The sequence below is a fragment of the Diachasma alloeum genome, unplaced genomic scaffold, assembly GCF_001412515.2.
Source record: "Diachasma alloeum isolate Michigan unplaced genomic scaffold, Dall2.0 Dall_scaffold_00199, whole genome shotgun sequence".
NCBI classification, from domain to species: Eukaryota; Metazoa; Arthropoda; class Insecta; order Hymenoptera; family Braconidae; genus Diachasma; species Diachasma alloeum.
In genome coordinates, this window is record NW_021680364.1 from 1,246,994 (window position 1) to 1,269,764 (window position 22,771).

The 22,771-nt window shown below is 38.8% G+C and overlaps 3 protein-coding genes across 4 annotated transcripts; 1 reads left to right on the plus strand and 2 right to left on the minus strand.

Moving 5' to 3' along the window:
- Window positions 1-493: 493 nt before the first annotated feature.
- On the minus strand, window positions 494-9,279 carry LOC107035670 (GTPase-activating protein and VPS9 domain-containing protein 1). Of its 2 annotated transcripts, none has more exons than XM_015253217.2 (4): window positions 9,052-9,279; window positions 8,567-8,614; window positions 3,228-7,587; window positions 494-2,554 (listed from the first exon to the last, which is right to left on the minus strand). In XM_015253217.2, the coding sequence occupies exons 3-4, from the start codon at window positions 7,515-7,517 to the stop codon at window positions 2,423-2,425; spliced, it is 4,422 nt and encodes a 1,473-aa protein (XP_015108703.1). In that variant the 5' UTR covers window positions 7,518-7,587; window positions 8,567-8,614; window positions 9,052-9,279; the 3' UTR covers window positions 494-2,422. The 2 variants fall into 2 exon arrangements, with proteins under 2 accessions (XP_015108703.1, XP_015108702.1); XM_015253216.2 differs by having other exon boundaries at window positions 3,228-7,590.
- Window positions 8,961-11,443, plus strand: LOC107035671 (DNA repair protein XRCC2). Its single transcript, XM_015253218.1, has 3 exons — window positions 8,961-9,092; window positions 9,169-9,407; window positions 10,594-11,443. Exons 2-3 carry the CDS (start codon window positions 9,348-9,350, stop codon window positions 11,380-11,382), a joined length of 849 nt encoding a protein of 282 aa, XP_015108704.1. The 5' UTR covers window positions 8,961-9,092; window positions 9,169-9,347; the 3' UTR covers window positions 11,383-11,443.
- A 656-nt stretch (window positions 11,444-12,099) lies between these two features.
- Window positions 12,100-16,817, minus strand: LOC107035593 (sec1 family domain-containing protein 2). Its single transcript, XM_015253077.1, has 7 exons — window positions 16,577-16,817; window positions 15,619-15,843; window positions 14,720-14,989; window positions 14,461-14,640; window positions 13,594-13,983; window positions 12,561-13,048; window positions 12,100-12,338 (listed from the first exon to the last, which is right to left on the minus strand). Exons 1-7 carry the CDS (start codon window positions 16,793-16,795, stop codon window positions 12,125-12,127), a joined length of 1,986 nt encoding a protein of 661 aa, XP_015108563.1. The 5' UTR covers window positions 16,796-16,817; the 3' UTR covers window positions 12,100-12,124.
- Window positions 16,818-22,771: the final 5,954 nt, after the last annotated feature.

Below are 22,771 nucleotides of genomic sequence, written 5' to 3' on the forward strand. Positions count from 1 at the left end.
TCCACATTCATTCCATTAAAAAACCCAAGAATGTAATTTTTCGAAAACAAATTTTATTTCAGGGATTCTTCCACTCGAATATCCTCAAGACGAAAACAATGATAAAATAGTCGACGAAGACTCCAATATTACAATGTACCATTTCGGGCGAATGAAAATAATAAAGAAACAAAACGTACGAAAAAATTTAATATAAAAACCTAGTAAATTCCCTAGTCAATTCCATTAAATTTTCATTGAAATCTATAGAATTATCTATATAGAATTCGATGTTTCCACACAACTTATTCTATAGTAATATTTTCTCCAGAATTTCCTCAACTCAATTTTCCCAATTTTTCTTGTTTGATTTTCTTCTTGAAAATAAAAGAAAAATAGAGTGAAAAAAACTTGGAAAATTTGACTGCATCAAATTCTAGCGAAAATATCTCAATAGACTGAGTTTTACAGAAAAATCGAATTCCATTGACTGTTTCCACAGAAAAACTAATAGAAATTTCAATAGAAATCCAGTAGAATTGTCTAGCGAATCCCTAGTTTTTTCTATAAATTTTTTTCATGCGTGAATCAATGATCCCATGATTGAAGTTACTCTCCAATACCCAACACAGCCGAATGAGCCGAAATAATGTGACAGAAGTGCCGTATACTATCTCTACCCCAAACGTTAAATCTCTCCCGTACTTTAGTTGTGCATCTCCCTTGTATTACTGTGCATATCCTACAATATATGATATTTCGAAGATATTGCATATTTTTGTTGACTAAAAAAATATATATGTATACATATTTACTATATTTCATATTGCAAAATATTTTGCGATCATGTCATTATGCGCATATTCATAGTAGCTATAACAATGCAGAGTATTTTCATCCCCTCTACCCTTTATTTTTTTTAATCGTAAAAATCTCAAACCCTCGGGTGTGCGAAGCCCAAATGAATCAAAAACTTGGCATCAGGTGGTTGATTTACAGCTGTTCAACAGCACGTGGATGAGTTCATTCAATATTTTATTTCATAAGTTTATCGAAGTATTATTTGGTCTTTCTTTTATTGCTCTGCACGCCCACCTGCGGAAAATTCTGTGGAGATTTTATGGAGAATTCAGACATTTCCTACAAAAATTTTGTCAATAGGAGAGTTTATTAAATTTTAAATTTTCTACGAAAATTTATGAAAAGAAATAATTCGGTTTTTGGTATAAGAGTTGTAGAAAGGATTTTTTGCAGTAGAGTATTTCATGAAAATTCTATTGCTGCATTAAAAATTATTATATTTTTTTTTCAAAAAAAATCCGTAATTTCCCTATTCACCCCAGCGAAAATAATTATGGAGAAATATTGCCTTAATATTTTATAATGATTGATTGAAAATCAGACGTTTTCGAGACCTATTATTTCGGTCATGACGTCACAAAGTGGCATAAGTAGTGCTGGGCATCAGCGATTTCAAAGCGTTTGATATCTTCAACTTTCGACAATCAATTATTTTTGTCAAAATATTAGTTTTTGTAATAATATTCATTTTTTGACTTGAAATTCAAACAGGATTTTCTCGTATGAAAATTCCCATAGGAAATTCCCCTCACAGTTAGATCCGTAGAAAAACCAATTTCCTATTAAAAAAAAAAAGTTCTATGAAAAATTCTGTACGAAACTTTTTAATACGAAATTTCGGCTCTGAATAAAGAAAAATTGAAAATAAAAATTGCAGCGCTTTTCTGATAAAAAATTCTATTTTCATTTTTAAAAAGTTATATGAAGAATAATAGGAGACTCTATGAAAATTCTAAAAAATCCTGGAACTTCATCTTTAAAAATTACAATTTTTCACGCAAAAATTCACTAAAAACTCTTGGTAAAAATTCATTTATGGAAATTTTGATCCTACAAATCGTCCCATAAGAAATACTATTATTACAGCCCTACAGGGGACTATTTTATAAAAATCTTGATCGTAGACAAGAAAAATGTGTTTAATTTTTCTTATAAATTTGTTCTCCATAGGGAATTCCACTCCCTACAGCCCTGTAGGCATTCGCCTGCGAAATGCACGAATTCTCATCACTAAAATTCCACAGAAATTCTTCATACGTGAACACAATTCTCATCTTCAAAATCACAATTTATAAACCTGTATTCCACGCTCGTGAGGCGAATCAAATCCATCCCTCGAGTACTCAAAAATTCGTACAATTGAATCCATAATATGAAATGTCCTACAACACCCACTGCAGAGGGTTAATTGATGCATAAAACCAAAGGAAAACATAATCTCCGAAACGTCCGTGTAAAGTTGTATTGTCAATCCATGGCACTGACGTTAACTCACACCGTGAATACTTCCTCGATACCCACAAAACAAATAAATCAACTAATTATATCCTGTACATGAATTAGAGATTACAGTTAAGAGCCATTAATCCATGGTCTTGATGAATTCAATAGCAGAGCAGAATTGTGTCCACCAGTATTGCTCCTCACCCTCGAGACGATTTCCGTAAAAACTGTCGACGTATTGTACTGTTGACAGCAATGACGGTGGATTTGCCTAGAATGAAAACAAAATGAACGAAACAATTCCTTTTCTTATTAAATTATCTCCCATCATGTTGCATCATATTTTTTTATAATGCATTTAAAAATAATTTAACAAAATTATTTAATTTAATAATTAAATAATTATTTAATTTACAATAATTTCTTTAATAATGATTGGTTTATTTTGTAATGTAGAACAAAATAAATAAAACTATTCCTTTTTCTTATTAAATAGACAATATTTTATAGAAAACATCAACAGAATTAGAGGCGTTCCTTTCTCTACAACTTATTCTATTGAGATATTTTCGATAGAATTTTACTGACTCAAATTATCTAATTTTTTTTCATTCTATTTTTCTTTTCTCTACATCAAGAAAATCAAACAAAAAACTTAGATATCTGAATAAAATGAGTTGTGTAGAAAAATCGAATTTTATCAACTTTTTCTACAGAATATTTTCCATTCAACATTTCAATAGAAATCCAATAGAATTGTCTAGATGTTTTCGTAAAAATTCCCCAATTCAGCGTTAAATTTTTTAAATAAAGAAGAATATTGTTATTCGTCATTGCAAATTTTTCAGTCTAAATGACTTCAGTCTCGCTATTTACCCCCAAATGCCATCAATTCGTACGCGACAAAAAAAAATTCCTCCAGCCCAAACCCCCACCGAAATTACCTTAATGATGACATAAACCAGAACAGGAATGAGATCATCAGCAGCGGGGATGCCCCTCTCGGAGGCCATAGAAAGTAGATTCATGATAGTGGTGGCACACCTGAAGACACACTGAAGCTTATCCCTGGGTGTTTTATAAGCCGATATGACAGCCAGCTCAGCCTGTGCCCAGGGCCAAGGGCACTCATAATGATAGACCTTAGGGATCCTCAGATCCTTATGATTGGGTGTGACCACCTTCGACAGTTTCTTAATATGATCCTGAAACAGCTGATCCCTGTAGACATCCCCATCTCCATTCGGATAAAGTGCATTGTGATAAACCCTCGCCATGAGAGTCCTCTCGACAACGACCTTGGCCATCTCCAGCTGTACCTCACTGGCCGCCTGCCAAATAGAATCCCCCTCCATCTCCGAATTGATCTTCCCCAGAAAATGATCGACAAGATCCTGCTTCTCATCAGCAACCTTGAGCTTCTGAAATTCATCGCAGAACCTGAGCACCTGAGGCTCTCGTTTCTCCAGGAAAACCCTGACACAAACAGCAACAAGATGACTGTTAACAGCATCTCTGTCGCACTTGACCCTCTCCCCAAGCCTCTCCAGATGTGCCAGAGTGGACAGCAGTCCCTGCTTGCACCTGATCAAATATGCAATGTAAGGAGACCTTTTCTGATAGTCCTCCTTCAGCGAATTAAACAGCTTCCTGCAGCCCTCGTCATTGAACAGCCTGACACACCTCAGAGTCTCGTGCAAATGGGCGATCAGTGCCCTGTCCTGAAGATTGATAGCCTCAGCCAACTGCAGCTGCAGAAAAGCCACAAGTTCGTTCTCCTTCTGCACCCAGGGACTCCTCTCAGAAGACACACTCCAGGGTATGTGCTGCAGGTCAGCTGTGCTCAGAACCATCCTCAGCTTGCGTTTGGCATCGGCAAAAGCGAACGACAACTCCACATTATTAACGTCAATCAAGAGCCTCTCGTCCTCCGCCTCCTTCGTCCTCGATTGGCTGCTCTCCACAGAGGCTGTATCACTAGTGGCACTCGGTTTCCTCCTGTATTTGGCGAGAATATCCTCGGTGCTGTCCCCATTGGCATTATTCGTGGCTGATGTGTCCTCAGACATGATCCTCCTGAGCCTGTGCCTGCCCACCTCCCCATCAGTCTCGTCGTAGCACCGAGCCAGTTCGTCTCCCCTGGGTGACTTTCCCCTTCTGCTCCTCAACGACATCTTGAATTTGCTGAAGAACCCTCGCTTGTTCTTCTGGTCGTCATCCAGCAGCTCCTTGTCCCCCCTGGCAGCAGTCATATCGAAGCTTATGCTCTTTGGAATGGCCCCTGTCGATATACTGGGCTTGGCCCCACTGGCCCCATCGGGAGTGCCCTCAGGGGCCAGAGCAACTCTAGGCACCAGTATCTCCGGAGTTGACGTTGCATTCTTGGATTTATCTGAACTCGATGCCGAGCCTGAGCTGCTGGAGGCGAGACTCGCTGTGCTCAGCCTGACAACTGGATCAGGCTCATCGTGCTTGGCATCGCCATTCAGAACCAGAGGCTTACCACTGCCCTGGGACTCATTTCCCTTGCAGCTCCCGTCGATGTGGAGCTTCTCGATGAGTCCAACGAGCCCATCGTCATTCACAGACTTCCCATACTCGAGATTGCTGATGTTGTTGGCGTTGTTGTCGACGTACTCCATGGTGCTGCGACGATAATCAGACCTTGTGCCCCCACGACCAGTGACATTCCCCTGGACAGGAGCTGCCCTGCCAATGGGGTCCTCTCGAATGGGTCTAAACAGGGGCCCAGCTCCATCGACCTGGAAGCCACTGGGCTCTGGGTGCTCCTCGCCACCCTCGGGCTCACCTCGACTCTCCACCTCCACCTCGGACCTAGCAGTGTCATCAGAACGTGCCACACTGGCTGTGTCATCAGTGTCAACTTCAGTTAGACGTTCAGAGTCACTGGCTAAAACGTCTGTGCTCCAGGCCTCAGAAGCTGTTTCACTGACGTCAAGCAGGCCTGGGGGCACTGGCAGCACCTGTGGCACCTCGACAGCTGGCGGTGGAGGAAAGGGAAACCTCTCCTGCTGCTCCACCGTCTCGGAGTCCGAAGCCAAAACATCAGTCGACCAAGTGTCTGACACCAGGGAAATAGTCTCATCCCCTTCGATCAATTTTTTAATCTCAAATTTACAGAACTTGTCGTCTATTTCTGAACGCGACTGCTTGGTGGAGATCGTCGGCGGTGGAAGGTCCAGGGGCCTAGCCTCGCCCTCGGTTATCTGTGAGGATGGGGTGTCCCTTCCTGAGATGTTGGGGGTCCCCCTCCCTGAGACATTGGCTGACACCATGTCAGAGAGATTGTCGTTCTGATCCTCTGTCTCCAGCTCCAGGGAGGACGCCACCGAGTGGTTGGAGGCTGCCTCCGAGACCGCCTCCAGATTATCAGAGGTATTTCCAATCGACCCCTCGAAGAGGACTTCATCGTGTGACAAAGAAAATCTAGTTCTCTTCTCCTGGGTTTCGTTCCTCTCCGAGGTACTGCTCTCTCGTCTCTCGTTTCCATTTCGTAAATTGGAATTCAGTCGGGCTGACTCTGACGCCAGGTTGTTCTGGATCCCCATGCAGAGGATCTTCTGCTCGCTCAGCAAGCCCACGGACTCCCCAACGACTGGGCCAAAGGGGATCACCAAAACGTCCTGGGATTTGTCAGGAAAGTCGTCCTCTGGGCCTGAGGCCCCATTGGTCTCCTCAGCGCCATCTGGAGCCCCTGAGGAAGACGCCGAGGATATCCTACCTCCCCGACCCCTCGACACCTTCCCCAGGAGGCCCCCTCGCTTGCTGGGTGTCTCCGGGGAGACATTCACCGTTTTATTGATGGAGACGCCCCCCAGGGGCAGGTGCCCCATCATCTCCTCGAGCTCCTTTCCCCCAGTCACCTCCTCCTTCCCCCCAGACTCCTCTGTCCTCGTATTAACAATCTGCAGGAATTGAATCAGAGAGTTCAATTCACCCTCCGTGAAGAGGGCAGCCGACCTCGTCAACCCCTGGAGCTTTGTATTATCGATGATGGTGGGCTCCTCGTGGAGATCGTCACTGGTCCCCTCGAGCATCGAATCAATGATCGACGATATTGAATCCTTCTCGAATTTCCTGTACAGATCCATGACTTTGGTGTCGATGGTCTGATACTTCATGAGCGACAGCATCTGGAGGATCTGCCCCACCTGCATCAGGTTGAACCTCGCGACGTAGCTGATGGGGGTGTCGGTGATCCCGTAGGGCTCAGGGTTGACAATGGCTGGGCACACGAAGTACGTGAAGACGAGGTCTGTGCACATGGCGTGGACCTCCTTCTGGTCGACATTTCCACTTTTTGTGAGCAGCCCAGCCATCTGTCGAACCAGCCAGCAGACGCTGGTGGGGAAGCAGTGCATGTTCTCGCGAATGCTGACGATGAACCTCGAGGTGATTCTCACGAGAGAGTTGACTGTCCAGAGGCGATAGCGTTGGAGGCGTGATTGGTACTCAGGTGTTCCCTCTTTGCCGAATCTCTTCATTCTCTCGACTGGTGGGAACCTTATGGGCGCCTTGTCGGGGTCAATGTCCAGGAACATCTCGTCCTCCATGAGGAGCTGGGTTATGGGGGCGTGCAGGGCTGCTGTGAGGAAGAGTTTGGCTGAGAAGAGGCTCTCGTGGAATACTGAGTAGAATCTTGAGAATGCACAGGTGCCGTGTCGAAGGAGTCGTCTGGGGTTGTCTGAGGGGACTATCTGGAGGAGCATCAGGTGTCTCAGGAGCTTCAGGACGAAGAGCTTGTCCTCGGGGAGGAGGCAGCTGCCGTAGAGGCCTGCTGAGAGCGTCTGGATGATGCTCTGCATGCCCTCCGGCATCAGCTTGTCACCCTCCACCAGGCATGAGGCCAGGAGCTTTGGGGATTTTCTCAGGGTGCAGAGGAACTCACCGTAGGTCAGGCAGGACTGGTAGCGCAGGTGCTTGAAGGCCTCCACGAAGTGCGAGCTCTCGAGGGTGTTTGAACGCTGGCAACAGATCGCTGGACTGCAGTCGGGGCGAGCCACTATCAGGCGGTTCAGGTTCACTCGTTGCTGATCGGTTATCCAGGCCTGCTTCGCCAGGTCGGAGGAGAGCGAGAGCACCTTCTCGTTCAGCAGCTGGAGCGTCTGCTGCTCCGAGTGCACGAACAGCCGCTCCTGGCGGAGGTGACCTGCCAGCTCTAGCATGTCCCAGTGGAAGGTGCCTAGGGAGTCTACACTGTTCACGGACGACATTTCTCGGGGTTCGTCAGGCTGCGGCGGCGGGCATTCACTGGGCGGAACTCGGCGGGCTCACATTGGGGAACTGCTGGAGGAACCAACAGGGTTAGTTCGGAGCGCGAGGGGAAATTGAGGAGAAACACGGACGGAATTCGATTGGAAAGTCTTGATTTCTAGGGATTTCAGTGGTTTCATTGGGTTTTTTGGGAGATTTTGTTGAAGAGGTTTTGTGGAGATTATAGAAAGTAGAAAATTTTTTGTATGAATAATTAGGAGTCTTTTTGTACTTTTTCTAGGGAGGCATTTTGTGTAGAAATTCTTCAATATGGATTTTCCGAGTTTTCAAGTTTCTTTTTTCCTTCGCTTGTCATTTTCAAAATTAAACAAAAAAAAATAGAAAATTTGAGGCCAGGATAGAAAATTCCAGAACTTATATTGAAAATTTCATTAGTTGTTGATTATAATTTAATATTTTGGGATGGACAAGGTGAAATTAGACAACTGAGGCCTCATATTCAAGGTATTTTCAATATCTTTAAGAGATCAGATTCACTGATATCGTATCATTGAGCCAGGAGATATTCAAAGATATTTTTTCAACAGTTTTCTGAAAAAATTTCAAAACCCAAAAAATTTGAATTTGATTAGAAGTTGATATCTCAGGATTGGCTAAGTAAAATTTGGCGACTAAGCCCTCATTTTGAAGATATTTTCTTCATCTTTAAAATAAGACTAGACTCATCCAAATCGCATCATTCCGTCAGGAGATATTGGAAATTTAAGAAAGTGCTTTTTATCTCACTCTCTCCTAAGTCAATTCCCCTCTACAACAGACAAGTTTTTGCAAAATACTTTAAACTCCAAGTGAAAATTCCAAATTTCACGACCCAATGAAGTTCTAAAAAAAAAGAATTTCTCCCAAAAATTTTGATATCCCCCTAAAATTCCAATAAAGTCCCCAAAAAACTCACGACGAAATCACTTCTAATGACCTCCTTCCACCACTTCCCCACTGAATTAATCACCGAAATAATGAAAACAATATGATAATTATTACAACATACCACAGAACTGTAATCTCCTCAGCCCAACCAATCAGATTCTGTTCTGTTCTGTAAAAAGAAAACGAGGAGAAAGTTGAATTTCTGGAATGCAATGAGTCAATAAAAATCGTTTCATCATCAAATCCGCGTAAAATTGCGACAGAAAAAACTGCAAATGCCGACAATCTCTCTCACGACAAAGGAAATAACGGACGATGGTTCCATGAATTCTCGACAGCCTTCAATTTCCGCCAGATGAGATTTAGCGCAAAATGCGAAAGAGAAAAAGAGTCTCAAAAATTCCATAATTTTCCTTTTTCAATCTTCCACACGTGCCCTTCTGATTCCCCTATCGACGGAATACGAGTGATAATGGCATTGAGACGATAAAGAACACGGGCGGAACGTCACCTGAGTAAAGTTTGATTACAACGATCTGCTGGGAGTCACAAATGAACTCATGATCATCCAAAACATATTGACACGTAACACATTGTACTACATACCAGGATAAATCGTGTCGGTACCCCTTGGTACTGGAGTCGAGGTGGTTATTGTTGACGATTACACTGTACTCCTCTTATTTTTTATACTGAGAACACTCACAGTTACACCCCCAACAGATAGACAACCATTTTCTATTTTAGGTTAGGTGATAATTTTATTTTTCACAATGCAACTAATGGCCGTAGGTGTGTTGTGTACGCTTTAAATCGAGGCTTCGACTCATCGAATCGAATGTTGTGAAGGTCAAAAACTGCCGCTGAAACAATAACATGACCTGGGAAAGTTTTTTTGAACAATGAAAATTGGGCTCCCGTGGGATTTCGAGGGCTTTCTTCGGTGGATTGAGGCTGAGCAGGTGAGGGTTTCATGGGATTATGCTGAGACGAGATTCAAAATTTCATAGAAATCTGGAAATTCCATTGAATTTCTGTTGAAGTTTACGTTAGCGTTTGGCTGATGCTATTGAAAAATTCTGTAGTTTACTTATATAAATTTATTTTTTAATAGGGAGGTAATATTAAAGGAATTATTAAGAATAAAATAGTTCAATGGGAATTACATGGATTATTCTACTGAGATATTGTCTATAGGAATATCTTGCCTCAAATTTTCCAAGTTTTTTGTTTGATTTTGTCAATGAGAAATAAGTAAAATTTTAGTGAAAAAAAATTTCTTTAAACTTCAAAAATTAATGTCGAGGATTTCTGTAGAGAATTCCTCATGATAAAAAATTCTATAGAAATATGAAACCCCATTGATTTTTCCTAGAAAATAGTTCCTAAACACTAATGCAATCTCCAACAGAAATTGAATTCTTCAATAGAATTGTTGAAATACCAAACGTGTGGAAAATTCACTAGAAAAATCCAGCGCGTTCTCTGACGAATTCCATTGGATCCCTGTAGAAACTATAGCTATACAATTTTTTTTTAAATTTATTTTATCGATGACATTGCCCCAATAGAATTCAATTTTTCTATATAACTTATTCTATTGAGATATTTTCTATAGAATTTCCTCGGCTCAAATTTTCTAAGTTTTTTCGTTTGATTTTCTTGATGAGAAGAAAAGAAAAATAGAATGAAAAAAAATTTGAGTCGAGCAAATTCTGTAGAAAATATATGAAAAGAATAAGTTAGATAGAAAAATCGAATTCTGTTGACTTTTTCTATTGAATGTTTTCTATTGAACATGTCAATAGAATCAGCCAAAAACTAATAGAAACTTTAATAGAAATTCAGTAGAATTTTCTAACGAATTCGATAGGTTTTTCTATTAAATTTTTTCGTGCGTTTAATAAAATCTAGTGCAGTGTTGAGAGACTATGGTGAAAAGAAATTTTAAGAGCCTAGAAATTGATCAATCGCTCAAATTGTGATACTGTGACATTATCATCAGTTGTTATGCATTATCGATATAAAAACAATTTATTGGAGTGTTATCAATTAGATATTTTTGTTTGGCTTGTGTAGATGTAGAACTGCAACAGTAACATCAAGGAAATAAAGTATTCTCTTCTATCCTATTCCCTCACATTACAGATCCCCAAGAAAATGGAGACCCAAACGACAGCAGAATCAGGTTTTGGTTTCCTGGTACGACTGGCATCGAGACCCAGATTCCTGAACATAGAAACCAAGCTCTTTCCCAATGGTCTCCTCGCTAAGCAGACTGTCGAAATATGCGGCGACACATCGACTGGAAAAACTCTGCTCTTGTCCCAACTCATGACGAAGTGCCTCCTTCCCCCTGTAGTCGAGGGCCTAGGAATCAGGATCCTACTGCTCAACACAGACCATCACTTCCTCGTCTCCAAGCTCTTCAAGTTGATGTCAAGCATCTTGAAGAATAACTGGGGAAAATCCGACGCCGAAGCCGAGAAGATCATCCGTGAATCCCTCTCTAATCTGACTATCATCAACTGCTACGATTACTCTCAATTAATGGTATCCCTGCACTCGTTGGATCTGATGCTCTTGAAGGAGGAGGCCGTCAGTCTCATGATGATCGATAGCATCTCATCGTTCTACTGGGTGCACAGAGAGCGAAATGGTCTTTGCACGTTGGATCATTACGTGAAGAATCTCCTCAGAATAATCCAGAAGCACACATTCCAGGCGAACGTCCCTCTGATCTACACAAAATCCTGTGAAACTGGCTGGAATGTTCGGGAGAGGATTAATTGTACTACCGAACCCACTCCTGAGAGCATCAATCACAGGATAACATTAGAGAGTAATGACAGGGGATTCAATTGCAGAGTCGAGACTTCGAGTGAACAAGAAAATTTTCATTACAGAATTACTGATGATGGAGTTCATTGGCTTTGAATAAAACTTGAAAATTAAAAAATTTCTATTAAAATTGAATGGAAGAAGCTACACTGAGAGAAAAACGACAAAGTTCTCAAACAAGTCTTACCTGTGCCAAGAAAATAGTTTTTTGAAAATTATCAAAAAAGGATTTTTTGTGCCAAACATGCACAGAGTGCGCCGGAGTGAAAAATTTTTGTCGCAAAAATAGATTTGGTAGTTAAAAAAAAATTGCATTCTCTGTGCATGTAAGAAATGTCATTTTTAGCACTACTCCTTCGTTATTCGATACTCCCACACGTATTTTGCTCTCGAAAAATCTTTGTTTTGTGCGAAACAAGAGATAGCAGTTTTTCGTTTCGGCTGTCTAGTAATCACAGACAAGAAATGAACCCTTAAATGAAACAATAATAATGATGTGATAGCAATCTTGTAACTTGGGGATAAAATATTTGTTGATAAATTTTCCTCTATGAGATATTTTCATCCTGAAAAGGCACCTTCTGGTGTGAATCATCCGCCTCTTGAGCCAAATATTTTGTAGCTATCGAAAGCAGAACACTTATTCATGTTTGAGACTTTCCAATTCGAACCAAACAAATTCTTTTTTGGCAATTTTCAACTAGCGATTTTGTGGGCCCAAACAAGACTTGTTTGACAACGTTTTTTTTTCTCTCAGTGTAGTGCCTTTTTTCTCAATTGTTTTTGTAAAAAATATTGGAAGGAAAATTTGAATTCGTGGGAAATGAAATGGCTTTATTCAAATATTAAAATTTGATAACAGTATTCTGTCAGCAGTATCCATTGGTGTCAACAATCTGCAACCAGCGAGAGTTATTCGAGGAATGTTTGCATTTTGTGATGATAATTCTTCGACTATTCTCGCCTCTTCGGCCGTCACGCCCCCTAATACGTAAATGATTATCCAGGGATTGTCTGTCGGGTGATGTTGCACTCGTCCTTTCGTCAATAAACTAAAAAAAGAATTTTTAACTGATTGAATTTCAATTTTAAAATACGTATGGAAAGACTCCATCAAAAATCCTCAATTTCCAAAGTTTTTTTAAATACTGGATTTAATGATTCATATGAATTCATCTTTTATTCATATCAATTGAATAAAATTATTATTGAACATATAATAATTGAAAGAATGCGATTTAAATGAAAAAAGTTGAGATTATGAGAGTTATTACTTGAATCCAGCAGAAATAAACGACGAAGTTTTCATCTTCAAATCTGCAATCACTGGTTTCGACGGGTGAATGAGGTCTCTCAAAATTCTCTCCACAACCCCCACACACTGTGCCATCTCCTGTGGGCTCGGTTTCATAATGATGGACCCATACTCCTGCAACTCTCGTCGCTGAGAGGCTATCAGATGCAGCATATCCACGATCTGCTCGGTTATCTTCCTCGCAAATTCCCTGGCTGTGCCTTCATCAGTCGCCCCCAACAGGAGCAACGTCTGCTGATAAACCGAAACTTCGTGAGTGATTACAGCATCATTACACCTCTGTATATCTTCGAAAATAGCTTCTGTCAAGGCTGCCCTGAGCTGATCCTCTTGCTGAGGAGGAAAGTGAATTTCAGTACCAGCCATTGCGTAGATGTGGATCAGGAGGACCAGGAGATTCTCCATGTCCAGTCCTCTGGAGGTTCGATTTTTTATTATATTGCTTATCTGTGAAATTAGAAGGTTAATATCAATATTCTCAGGAAAACATTCATAAGATAATCAAATTAACAGATAAAAATTGCAGAAATTGCGAGAATTCCAAAATAAAAATCATGATTAGGGGAAAGGATGAGGTACAACTTACACTCGTGTATGTGTAAATTTTTTTTTATAGAAAACTCATTTTTAGATAGGAATTTTATTTGAATTTTTTTGATTTTTAAGAAAACATCTGTTTTATTTTATTTTTATTTTGTATTCTATTCTTTTGAAAAATTATGCAACTGCCAGATTTTTTTTCTCAATAGATATTTTTTCATAGATGGAGGTAAATAGTTCAATAGTGCTTCAAAAAAATTTATCAAATAATGACAAAGGAAAGTTACCATTCATGACTTCGAAATATTCAAAGAAAAAAAATTGTCCACTCCAATCGACAATTCCCTATTCTGAGACTGATAATAATAAAAATAAGAAGCACTCGTGATTCTAACAATTTCGATAAAAATATGAGGTAATTGTAAATAATAAAAAATATGAATCGATCGCACCTGTGACAAAACACTTGTAGATTCCCGACTAACAGCCAAATTCTGCAGAATTAATTTTTCTAAACTAATGAGAAGATCCAACTGCGCAGTTTTTTCAGACTTCAGGGACTGTATGACAGCCAGAATAATTTGAAGTTTCTTGCTGTACTGAGCTAGAAGTTTTGGGCTCTCGGTGGCCCGAATTTTATGGATTAGTTTTTCCAGACTATGAGCACTGACTCGAGTCGACAATTTGGCCTTGGGGCTCTGCAGTTCCTTCGAGAGCATCTCGATCAGCCATTTGTTGAGTGTTAACAGCACGTCCTTTTGTTTCTTGGCGATGAGAAGGTTGAAATTATGGTTTTCTGAGGTGGCTAGACAGCCTGACACTGTCATCGATCGAGGGCTCTCCTGGAAATCGCGAGTGAGACTCTTTCAGTGATTTTTGAATGGCAAAATTTTTTTATTTTGTCTTTTAACGAAAAAAAATTTACATTTTCTTCTAAAATGGTTTTTTCATCATGACATAAATGTGAAAATTGAGGATTCGTGGGAGAATACATATCGACGAAATATGAAAAATTTTAAACTCAATTTGTCAAAACTAATTCTAACAATTTAGGAAATTCGGTTGGAAAAAAATTGAAATTTCATAGACAGTCCGACTAGTAATTTTCAGAAGAATTCCATTGAATACAATTTAAGAGAGGAATTGAACTGAAATTTACAGTTCTCACTGATTTTTCCCTGGAATTCTGAATTTTCACTGACGAAATTCCTTGAAATTTTAGTGAAACTAAAATGTCATAAAAATTTCCAAGTACTGAGAGTGTCATCCAAAAATTTTTATCACTGCACACGTTTTCTCTGAATTAATTAAGTCATTACCTCTGAACCTGGGCATAATGGAGCCATGTTCACAGCCACATCATTGTTGTGATAGGTAAGACGTGGAAGTGTGCATAATATTCTCGACAGAACGCATTCCGTATTATTTTTAGTTGCTGTACATAAATCCAGTGTTCTGTCAATGAGAATTAGACTCACACCAGACTGTCCAATCAGCATCTGCAGAAAAAAAAACAATTTCGTGAACATTTCAACGGTATAATCACGTGGAATTTGATTTCAGTAGAAATTCAATCACTTTTCTCCTGGCAACTGCTGCAGGCAGATCCAACAACCTTCCAGCAACATATTCACTGAATTCCCCTAAAGTATAAATGTCCTCTTTGATGTCAAAGTGTGTGAAGATACTGTGGAGTGAGCTCACAAAGTAATTGACACTTGACTCGTGTTCGTCTGTTATTTTTCCATCGATTGAAGGCATCAGCCTCTCCATGGGTGGAGTGACGAAGACGTTTTTAGTTATTGGAGCGGTGACGATGGGTCTGAATAAAATCTCCACCGATATTCCCTGGGAAATATTGCGAATGAACATTGTGAATAAACAATTGTAAGGATATTATCCCCAGAATTTAATGGCAAAGTATAGGAGATACATTAATCCAATTGAGAGTTGAGCTTTTTCTACAAATATTTAGGGAAAACAAAGGGAAATTTTAGTGCAGATATTTAACATTATTATTCGACATTATTACAGTTATTAAAAATTGTCAGTGAACAGTGTGAACAAACAATTCTAAGAATTTTATCAGAACAGAAAATGTTCTTTTTGTAATAGAAAATGTCGAATCTGGGCGTGATTTTTTCAAGTTTCTTTCACTCTATTCTTCTTTCCTTTCCATAAAAAATGTCAAACAAAAAATTTGGAAAATTTCAGGGGAGGAATTTCCATAAAAAATATCCCAACAGGTTAAGTTGTGTAAAAAAATCTAATTATATTGATTTTTTCCACAGAATATTTTTCATTGAACATTCCGAGTGAAAATAACGTGCAAAAGTCTGCGGATTTGTTCAATAGAATCAACCAAAAACTAGTAGAAAATTCGATAGAAATAAAATAGAAGTTTCCAGCGAATTCACTAGGTTTCTGTGAATTTTTTCGTACATTTCGTTAATTTAAGTATGAAAATTTCAACGTACAGCAAGTGGAGCGCTCTCCTTCATCCAACCCGAGACTTGTTCTCTCAATTTCTCGTAATGTTCCTCTCCATCGCAATTGAAAACTGTGCTATGAACTGCACACACTATTACGCAGTTTTCGAATGTATTTTTTTCTATGATTGTGTGCAGAGTTCGTTCGTAGAATGCTGGGTCCGATGATGTGATGATAATCACCGCCTTTTTCGTGTTCTGAACTTTGACGTACTGTAAAGGAAAAAAATTTCTCAATTTCAAGAATTAAATTCCCTTCGACTTTCTAATTGCTAAAGTTTAAATATGGTCACTTTTGATTTTTTTTCAATGTTCATGACGTCTTTAATTGGTGAACAAATGGAGTAATTTAATTTTTCAGTTGAAAGAACAATTCTTCCCCTTTATGATGAACCTAGACTGAGCTCAATGCATAAATCTGTTTCTGAGTTATGGATAGGGGAGGGTGGGGTAAAACGGACACTTTCGACTTTTTAAAAATTATTCATAACTCAGAAACAAATTGATCGATTGAGCTCAGTTTAGGCTTGTCACAAAGGGAAAGAATTGTTCTTCGTCTTGAAAAAAAAAATTATCAAATTTTATCAATATTTCACCCCCTCATTAACATTAAAAAAAAGGCAAAAGTGTTCGTTTTACCCCACCTGCCCCTATGACTTCTTTCAAGAAATTGGCAAAAAAAACTGTCATAAAATTTCAATGAAATTCTCCGGGGAATACGTGATGCGATTGAAACCCTGAAAAAAATGAATGAAAAATAATTTTTTTTTTCATTTTGAATTTTTCTTTCAGGCTTTAATGAGGCCTGATTCATAAAAATCGTATCATTTCATCAGTATAAATACAGATCATTTAAGAAAACCCATTCTCCTTCACTCTTCCTTAATAAAATAGAGGAAAAAAAAAGAAAGACAATTGAGTTTGTTTTAATTCGAATACTTGATACCTGAAAAGTAAAAATTGCGATTTCATGAACCGAATGTGCCCCAGCTTCGATCAACCCCAAGTAAGCTCTGTCTCCTTTGAACCAATGTAAACACTCGGCAGCAGCGTGATCGATATACACAGCAGCTCCCGGAATTTTCTCAAAAACATCCTCCCAACAGGCGTGAGAAAATTCGAAGATGTCATAAGCGTTCTCCATTCCTTTGCCGTATGCGTCCATCAATTAGGAGCCAAACTGCACTTGCCCGATCTGTCCATGTGTCAAACAGCTGATGTCCGTCATCGACAATTCATTTACCGGAGATCGATAAAACAGGTTCGCCCAACCTCAAGAGCTGCTCGAAAATATCTAGATAGATAACCACTGCATCTCTCACTCGTGTTTTTTCGTGAGTAACAAAAAAATCTTATTATTCATTTTTAAATTGCAGTGATCGATCTTCCAATTTAGCAATTGCTCCGGACAATTCCAGAAAATCATTTTTTTTTCAATTTCCAACGCTTTTCTGGTTGAGACCAACCAATCACAGCCCTCCGCCAATCATGGGGAGCGATTTTACTCGTTTTATGTCGACAAAATCGTAAATTTCAACCAATCGCAGTCCTGGGGAGCAATTTTCCTCGTTTTATGTCGACATCAGGACTGTCATTGGTTGAAATTTACGATTTTATGTCGACATAAAACGAGGAAAATCGCTCCCCAGTTCAGTATCCGTAGAACATAGAGGAGGGTGGGGTAAAATGGACACTAGACTTTTTTTTTATTATTTATAACTCAGAAACAAATTGATCAATTGAGCTCAGTTCAGGCTCGGCACGAAGGGAAAGAATTGTTCTTTGTATTGAGAAAAAGGATATTGAATTTTATCAACATTTCAACCCCTCATTAGCATATTAGAAAAAGTCAAGTGTCCGTTTTACCCCAACCTCCCCTACTTTAGTACAAGATACTAGGCTTGAATCCGTAAAGTGGGGGATACGTAATTCTCGGAATTTTATTCCCCTACAGTCCCTGTGGTATTTTGTACGAAGATTGGACTGTACCCTCTTTGTGTTCACTAGTTAGTACGAATGAAATCAAAGTCTACGGGTCTTGTTGCTCAAAAATCCGAATTTTTACAAGAAACAAGTGTTTACGGCGCGTAATTGGGGCTGTTCATTGTTCCTGGAATCGCCTCGCGAGTGTCTCGACGTCCGAGGCGCCGGAGTCGTCGTTGTTATTGTCTGGGGAGGTGAAGGCCCCGAGTGTTTGTAAATACCCGGTCGACACTGTGCGGCATTCGTAACGCGTGAAAACCCTGATCTGACTCCAATTTTTATTTCTTTATTCGCACACCAAACATACCACAGCTTTACTCCATCTCGAACATTTCTTTTTGTGAAATTGTTGGACAATTTTTTTTGTTAGATTCATATCAATAGACTTATTCGAACCCTCAGAACAGTTAAATCATGAAAAAAATGGAGGAATTAATGTGTTCTTTGCTTCTCAATCATTTTTTGCGTGTGAATAGACACTGCCTCATTTTTTTTCGGGAAATTGTTGGAGAATTTTTTCTGTCAGATTTATTCGAATCAAAATTCGCGATTAGGGGAAGGTGGGGTAGAACGGACACTTGACTTTTTTAGAAATGTTAATGAGGGATTGAAATGTTGATGAAATTTAATCATTTTTTTTTCAGTGCAAAGAGCAAGTCTTTCCCTTTGTGACGAGCCTAAACTGAGCTCAATTGATCAATTTGTTTCTCAGCTATGAATAATTTAAAAAAAGTCTAAAGAGTCCGTTTTACCCCACCCGCCCCTACATATTTTTTCCTTTGTTCACAATTTTTAACGTTCGTCTGCGCGACAAGTCAGCGCAGTAGCCCCCCTCCCCCCGGCCCGCCGGTCAACGCCTGCCCAACGTCTTGGACCTTCATCTGTTCACTTCACAGTCATTCGCCGGGCGCTTCGGTCAGTGTCACCTCAACTCACGAACGATATTTGTTTCATTCGTCGTTCCTAGCGATGAATAAGGATTGAGTGCTTCGTTAAAGTGTACTCTGCATGAAATGTGAAGTTCAGTATGGAATCTCAACAGCAGGAAGTGATCAAGTATGTGTTGAACAATTTTTTTGCCGATTCAATTTTTTCCAAGTTTTTTTTTCTTTCATTTTACAAGATATTTTATTTTTATAATTGATTGTGATATCGAGGATTAGCACGGCAGTCACCATTGGATCGTTAGTTATTCAGTTTTTTCCCATTATTTGAAACGATCAGTGGAATTTTCTAGTCGCCACATGCGCGAGAGTATGCGCAGTACACGCCCTCCTTTCCCGCGTATTTTCCCTTTCTCAGTCGACGTGCGGCGGCCATCGTAGATTGTCGTGTCCTCCGGCGAGAATCGTTGACATCGGCCGTGAAACCCGTGAATAATCATTTTTTCTCGTTAATCAAAGTGTCAGTTCTTAACATTAGTGAAGATTAATATTTTTGAAGTGAAGAAATGGTGCAATGTCCGGAATTATCGACGAAATTAGGCGATTAGAGGCTGTCAATCTCTATTCATAACCTTGCTGACTCTTTTACTTATTGAATAATTAATTTCAACACTGAATTTTGACATTTCGTTAATATTTCAATAATTTCGAAAATTATTATCGACGTTCGGGAGAAAAAAAAATATTAATAATATTTTATTGGAGTGCACCAATAGTGAAATATTAGGGATTGAAAAATCAATAATTGTGTTCAAAATCGAGAATTTTATTATCATACACGAGAGAATTATCACAGCAGTGAGTGTGCATTCGTTCGTCAGTTGTTTAGATTTTTTTTTCATTGTTTGAAGCATCAGTGGAATTTTCTAGTCGCCACATGCGCGAGAGTATGCGCAGTACATGCCCTCCTTTCCCGCGTATTTTCCCTTTCTCAGTCGACGTGCGGCGGCCATCGTAGATTGTCGTGTCCTCCGGTGAAAATCGTTGACATCGCCCGTGAAACCCGTGAATAATCATTTTTTCTCGTTAATCAAAGTGTCAGTTCTTAACATTAGTGAAGATTAATATTTTTGAAGTGAAGAAATGGTGAAATGTCCGAAATTATCGACGAAATTAGGCGATTAGAGGCTGTCAATCTCTATTCATAACCTTGCTGACTATTTTACTTATTGAATAATTAATTTCAACACTGAATTTTGACATTTCGTTAATATTTAAATAATTCCGAAAATTATTGTCGACGTTTGAGAGAAAAAAGTGCACCAATAGTTAAATATTAGGGATTAAAAAATCAATAATTGTGTTCAAAATCGAGAATTTTATTATCATACACGAGAGAATTATCACGGCAGTGAGTGTGCATTCGTTCGTCAGTTGTTTAGATTTTTTTTCATTGTTTGAAGCATCAGTGGAATTTTCTAGTCGCCACATGCGCGAGAGTATGCGCAGTACACGCCCTCCTTTCCCGCGTATTTTCCCTTTCTCAGTCGACGTGCGGCGGCCATCGTAGATTGTCGTGTCCTCCGGTGAAAATCGTTGACATCGCCCGTGAAACCCGTGAATAATCATTTTTTCTCGTTAATCAAAGTGTCAGTTCTTAACATTAGTGAAGATTAATATTTTTGAAGTGAAGAAATGGTGAAATGTCCGAAATTATCGACGAAATTAGGCGATTAGAGGCTGTCAATCTCTATTCATAACCTTGCTGACTATTTTACTTATTGAATAATTAATTTCAACACTGAATTTTGACATTTCGTTAATATTTAAATAATTCCGAAAATTATTGTCGACGTTTGAGAGAAAAAAGTGCACCAATAGTTAAATATTAGGGATTGAAAAATCAATAATTGTGTTCAAAATCGAGAATTTTATTATCATACACGAGAGAATTATCACGGCAGTGAGTGTGCATTCGTTCGTCAGTTGTTTAGATTTTTTTTCATTGTTTGAAGCATCAGTGGAATTTTCTAGTCGCCACATGCGCGAGAGTATGCGCAGTACACGCCCTCCTTTCCCGCGTATTTTCCCTTTCTCCGTTGATGTGCGGCGGCCATTGTAGAGTGTTGTGTTCTCCGGCCGGAATCGTTGACATCGTCTGTGAAACCCGTGAATAATCATTTTTTCTCGTTAAGTAAAGTGTCAGTTCTTAACATTAGTGAAGATTATTATGTTTGAACTGGAGAAGTGACGACACGTTCGGAATTATCGACAAACTCAGGTGATTAGAGGCTGTCAATCTTTATTCATAACCTCCCTGTCTTTTTCACTTGTTGAATAATTAATTTCAACAATAAATTTTGACATTTTGGTACTATTTAAATAATTTCGAAAATTACTGTCGACGTTTGAGAGGAAAAATAGTGAAATATTGGAGATTGAAAAATCAACCAGTCGTTGAGAATGAATTAATATAAAACATTACGTATCTTTAACAATTGAATTTTTTCCTATGGAATTTTTTATTTTTTCCAAATGATTATAGTAGAGAAATTTGAAGAAATATTTTAATGAGATATCAGGATAGAATAATCTATTTTGTTTAACAGGAAAAAAAAATTTTCAAGTGCTCATTCAGGTCCTTCCTTTATCAACTTATTTACTTGTCTTTCGATAGTAAGAAAAAATTGCTTAAAAATATGAAAACATTTTCTTATTTTTAATTTTCACACACTTTATCCTTGGTTTTGCAGATGTTCGAAGAAATCCCATGGACTGAAGGAAGTGAAAAATCAACTATACAAGATCGAGTGAGAAATTTCTTCCAAGTATTCTTCAGGTACTATTCCACTTGCTTTTCACAATTTTTTCAATCATTTTTGTCAGTCATTAATTTAATTTTTTTTCTCTCTTTCTGTTTTACAGATGAAGGTAAGGTTTACGGTTTTTATAATTCATGAATGACAAAACCCGATGGAGTTACCTGTTTATAAGACGTCCTATGTAAGTGAACATTATTTTTAATGCATGGAATGCCAAGGACTGATGTTCCTTGAATATACGTTTTCTGTGTGATATGAGCAAGGGGAGTCACTGATGTTTCTCTCATTAGGCTCGTAGGCTCTCATTAGGCTTTTAATACGATCAGGTTTACTGTTTGGGAATTTCTCATGATCATATTGTGGAGGCTGTAGCTCACTTCTTCCCAAGTTTCGAGTAAGGGAGGATGTTTGACATTTGCGAGTTCTTCATGGTCGAGAGTCACATCTAATCTACACCATAGGACTTCTCATTGGTGTTATTGAATGTTAAAATCTATTAGAACTCTCTTATTTTGTGGGTCAAAGGAATTGTTGATGTTGTCAGTGCTCCATAATCTAGAGCGGCCCTAAATGCACACTACACGAATTTCCCTCGGTGATGTAGTATTTAGAAATGTACAATATCTTCTGCACTTTAGAGTGAGGATTAGTATGTACTCTTGATTTTTGCGAATGCTGTATGGAAACACCTTCTCGGTGTGTCTGAAGAGTATTTTCATTTAATGTCAGCAGACATCACCCTAATACTGGAAATGAGAAGGAAATAACGAAATTTATAACAGATTATTTTCACTTCATTTATTTACTTCAACTAATATTGAGCTTCTCCTAAAAAAATCCCATTAACTTTCAACATTTAACAACTGTTAGCACCCGAAACAATTTCGATGATGCGGCATGTTCTACATAATTTTATTTTATAATGTAAAAAATTGATTAGCGTACGGAAGACCGAGGCTTCAAGCAACAATTTCAGCGATTGTATGATCTGAAGATAGTTTCAATAATCTATTCCTTATTTATCACGAAAAATGACTAATTCATACTTGATTGCAATTGCTAGTTGATTGGTTTCAGCGAATTTTTTCGACGCCTTGTATAACAAATTTAATAGAAAAAACCTAGAGCGTTCTCGAAATTCTCTAGAAAATATCTCAGTGGAAGAAGGGGCATGGAAAGGATCAAATTCTATTGATTTTTTTTTTCATAAAATAATTTCTAATGAATATTTTCTTTTTAAAAAACCACAGAAAAGCGGAATTTTCCAATAAAACCGGTGGGAATTATTTTCGCGCTTAATAACTAGAATTTTTAGAAGAATTCTAACGGAACGCTCATAGAATTCTTATTGCATATGAATCCAATACGCGTTTCTCTATTGAATTGTTTCATACATGGCGAATCGAAACTATATTTTTCATTACAACACGTGAAAGGTCATCGTCATTCCCA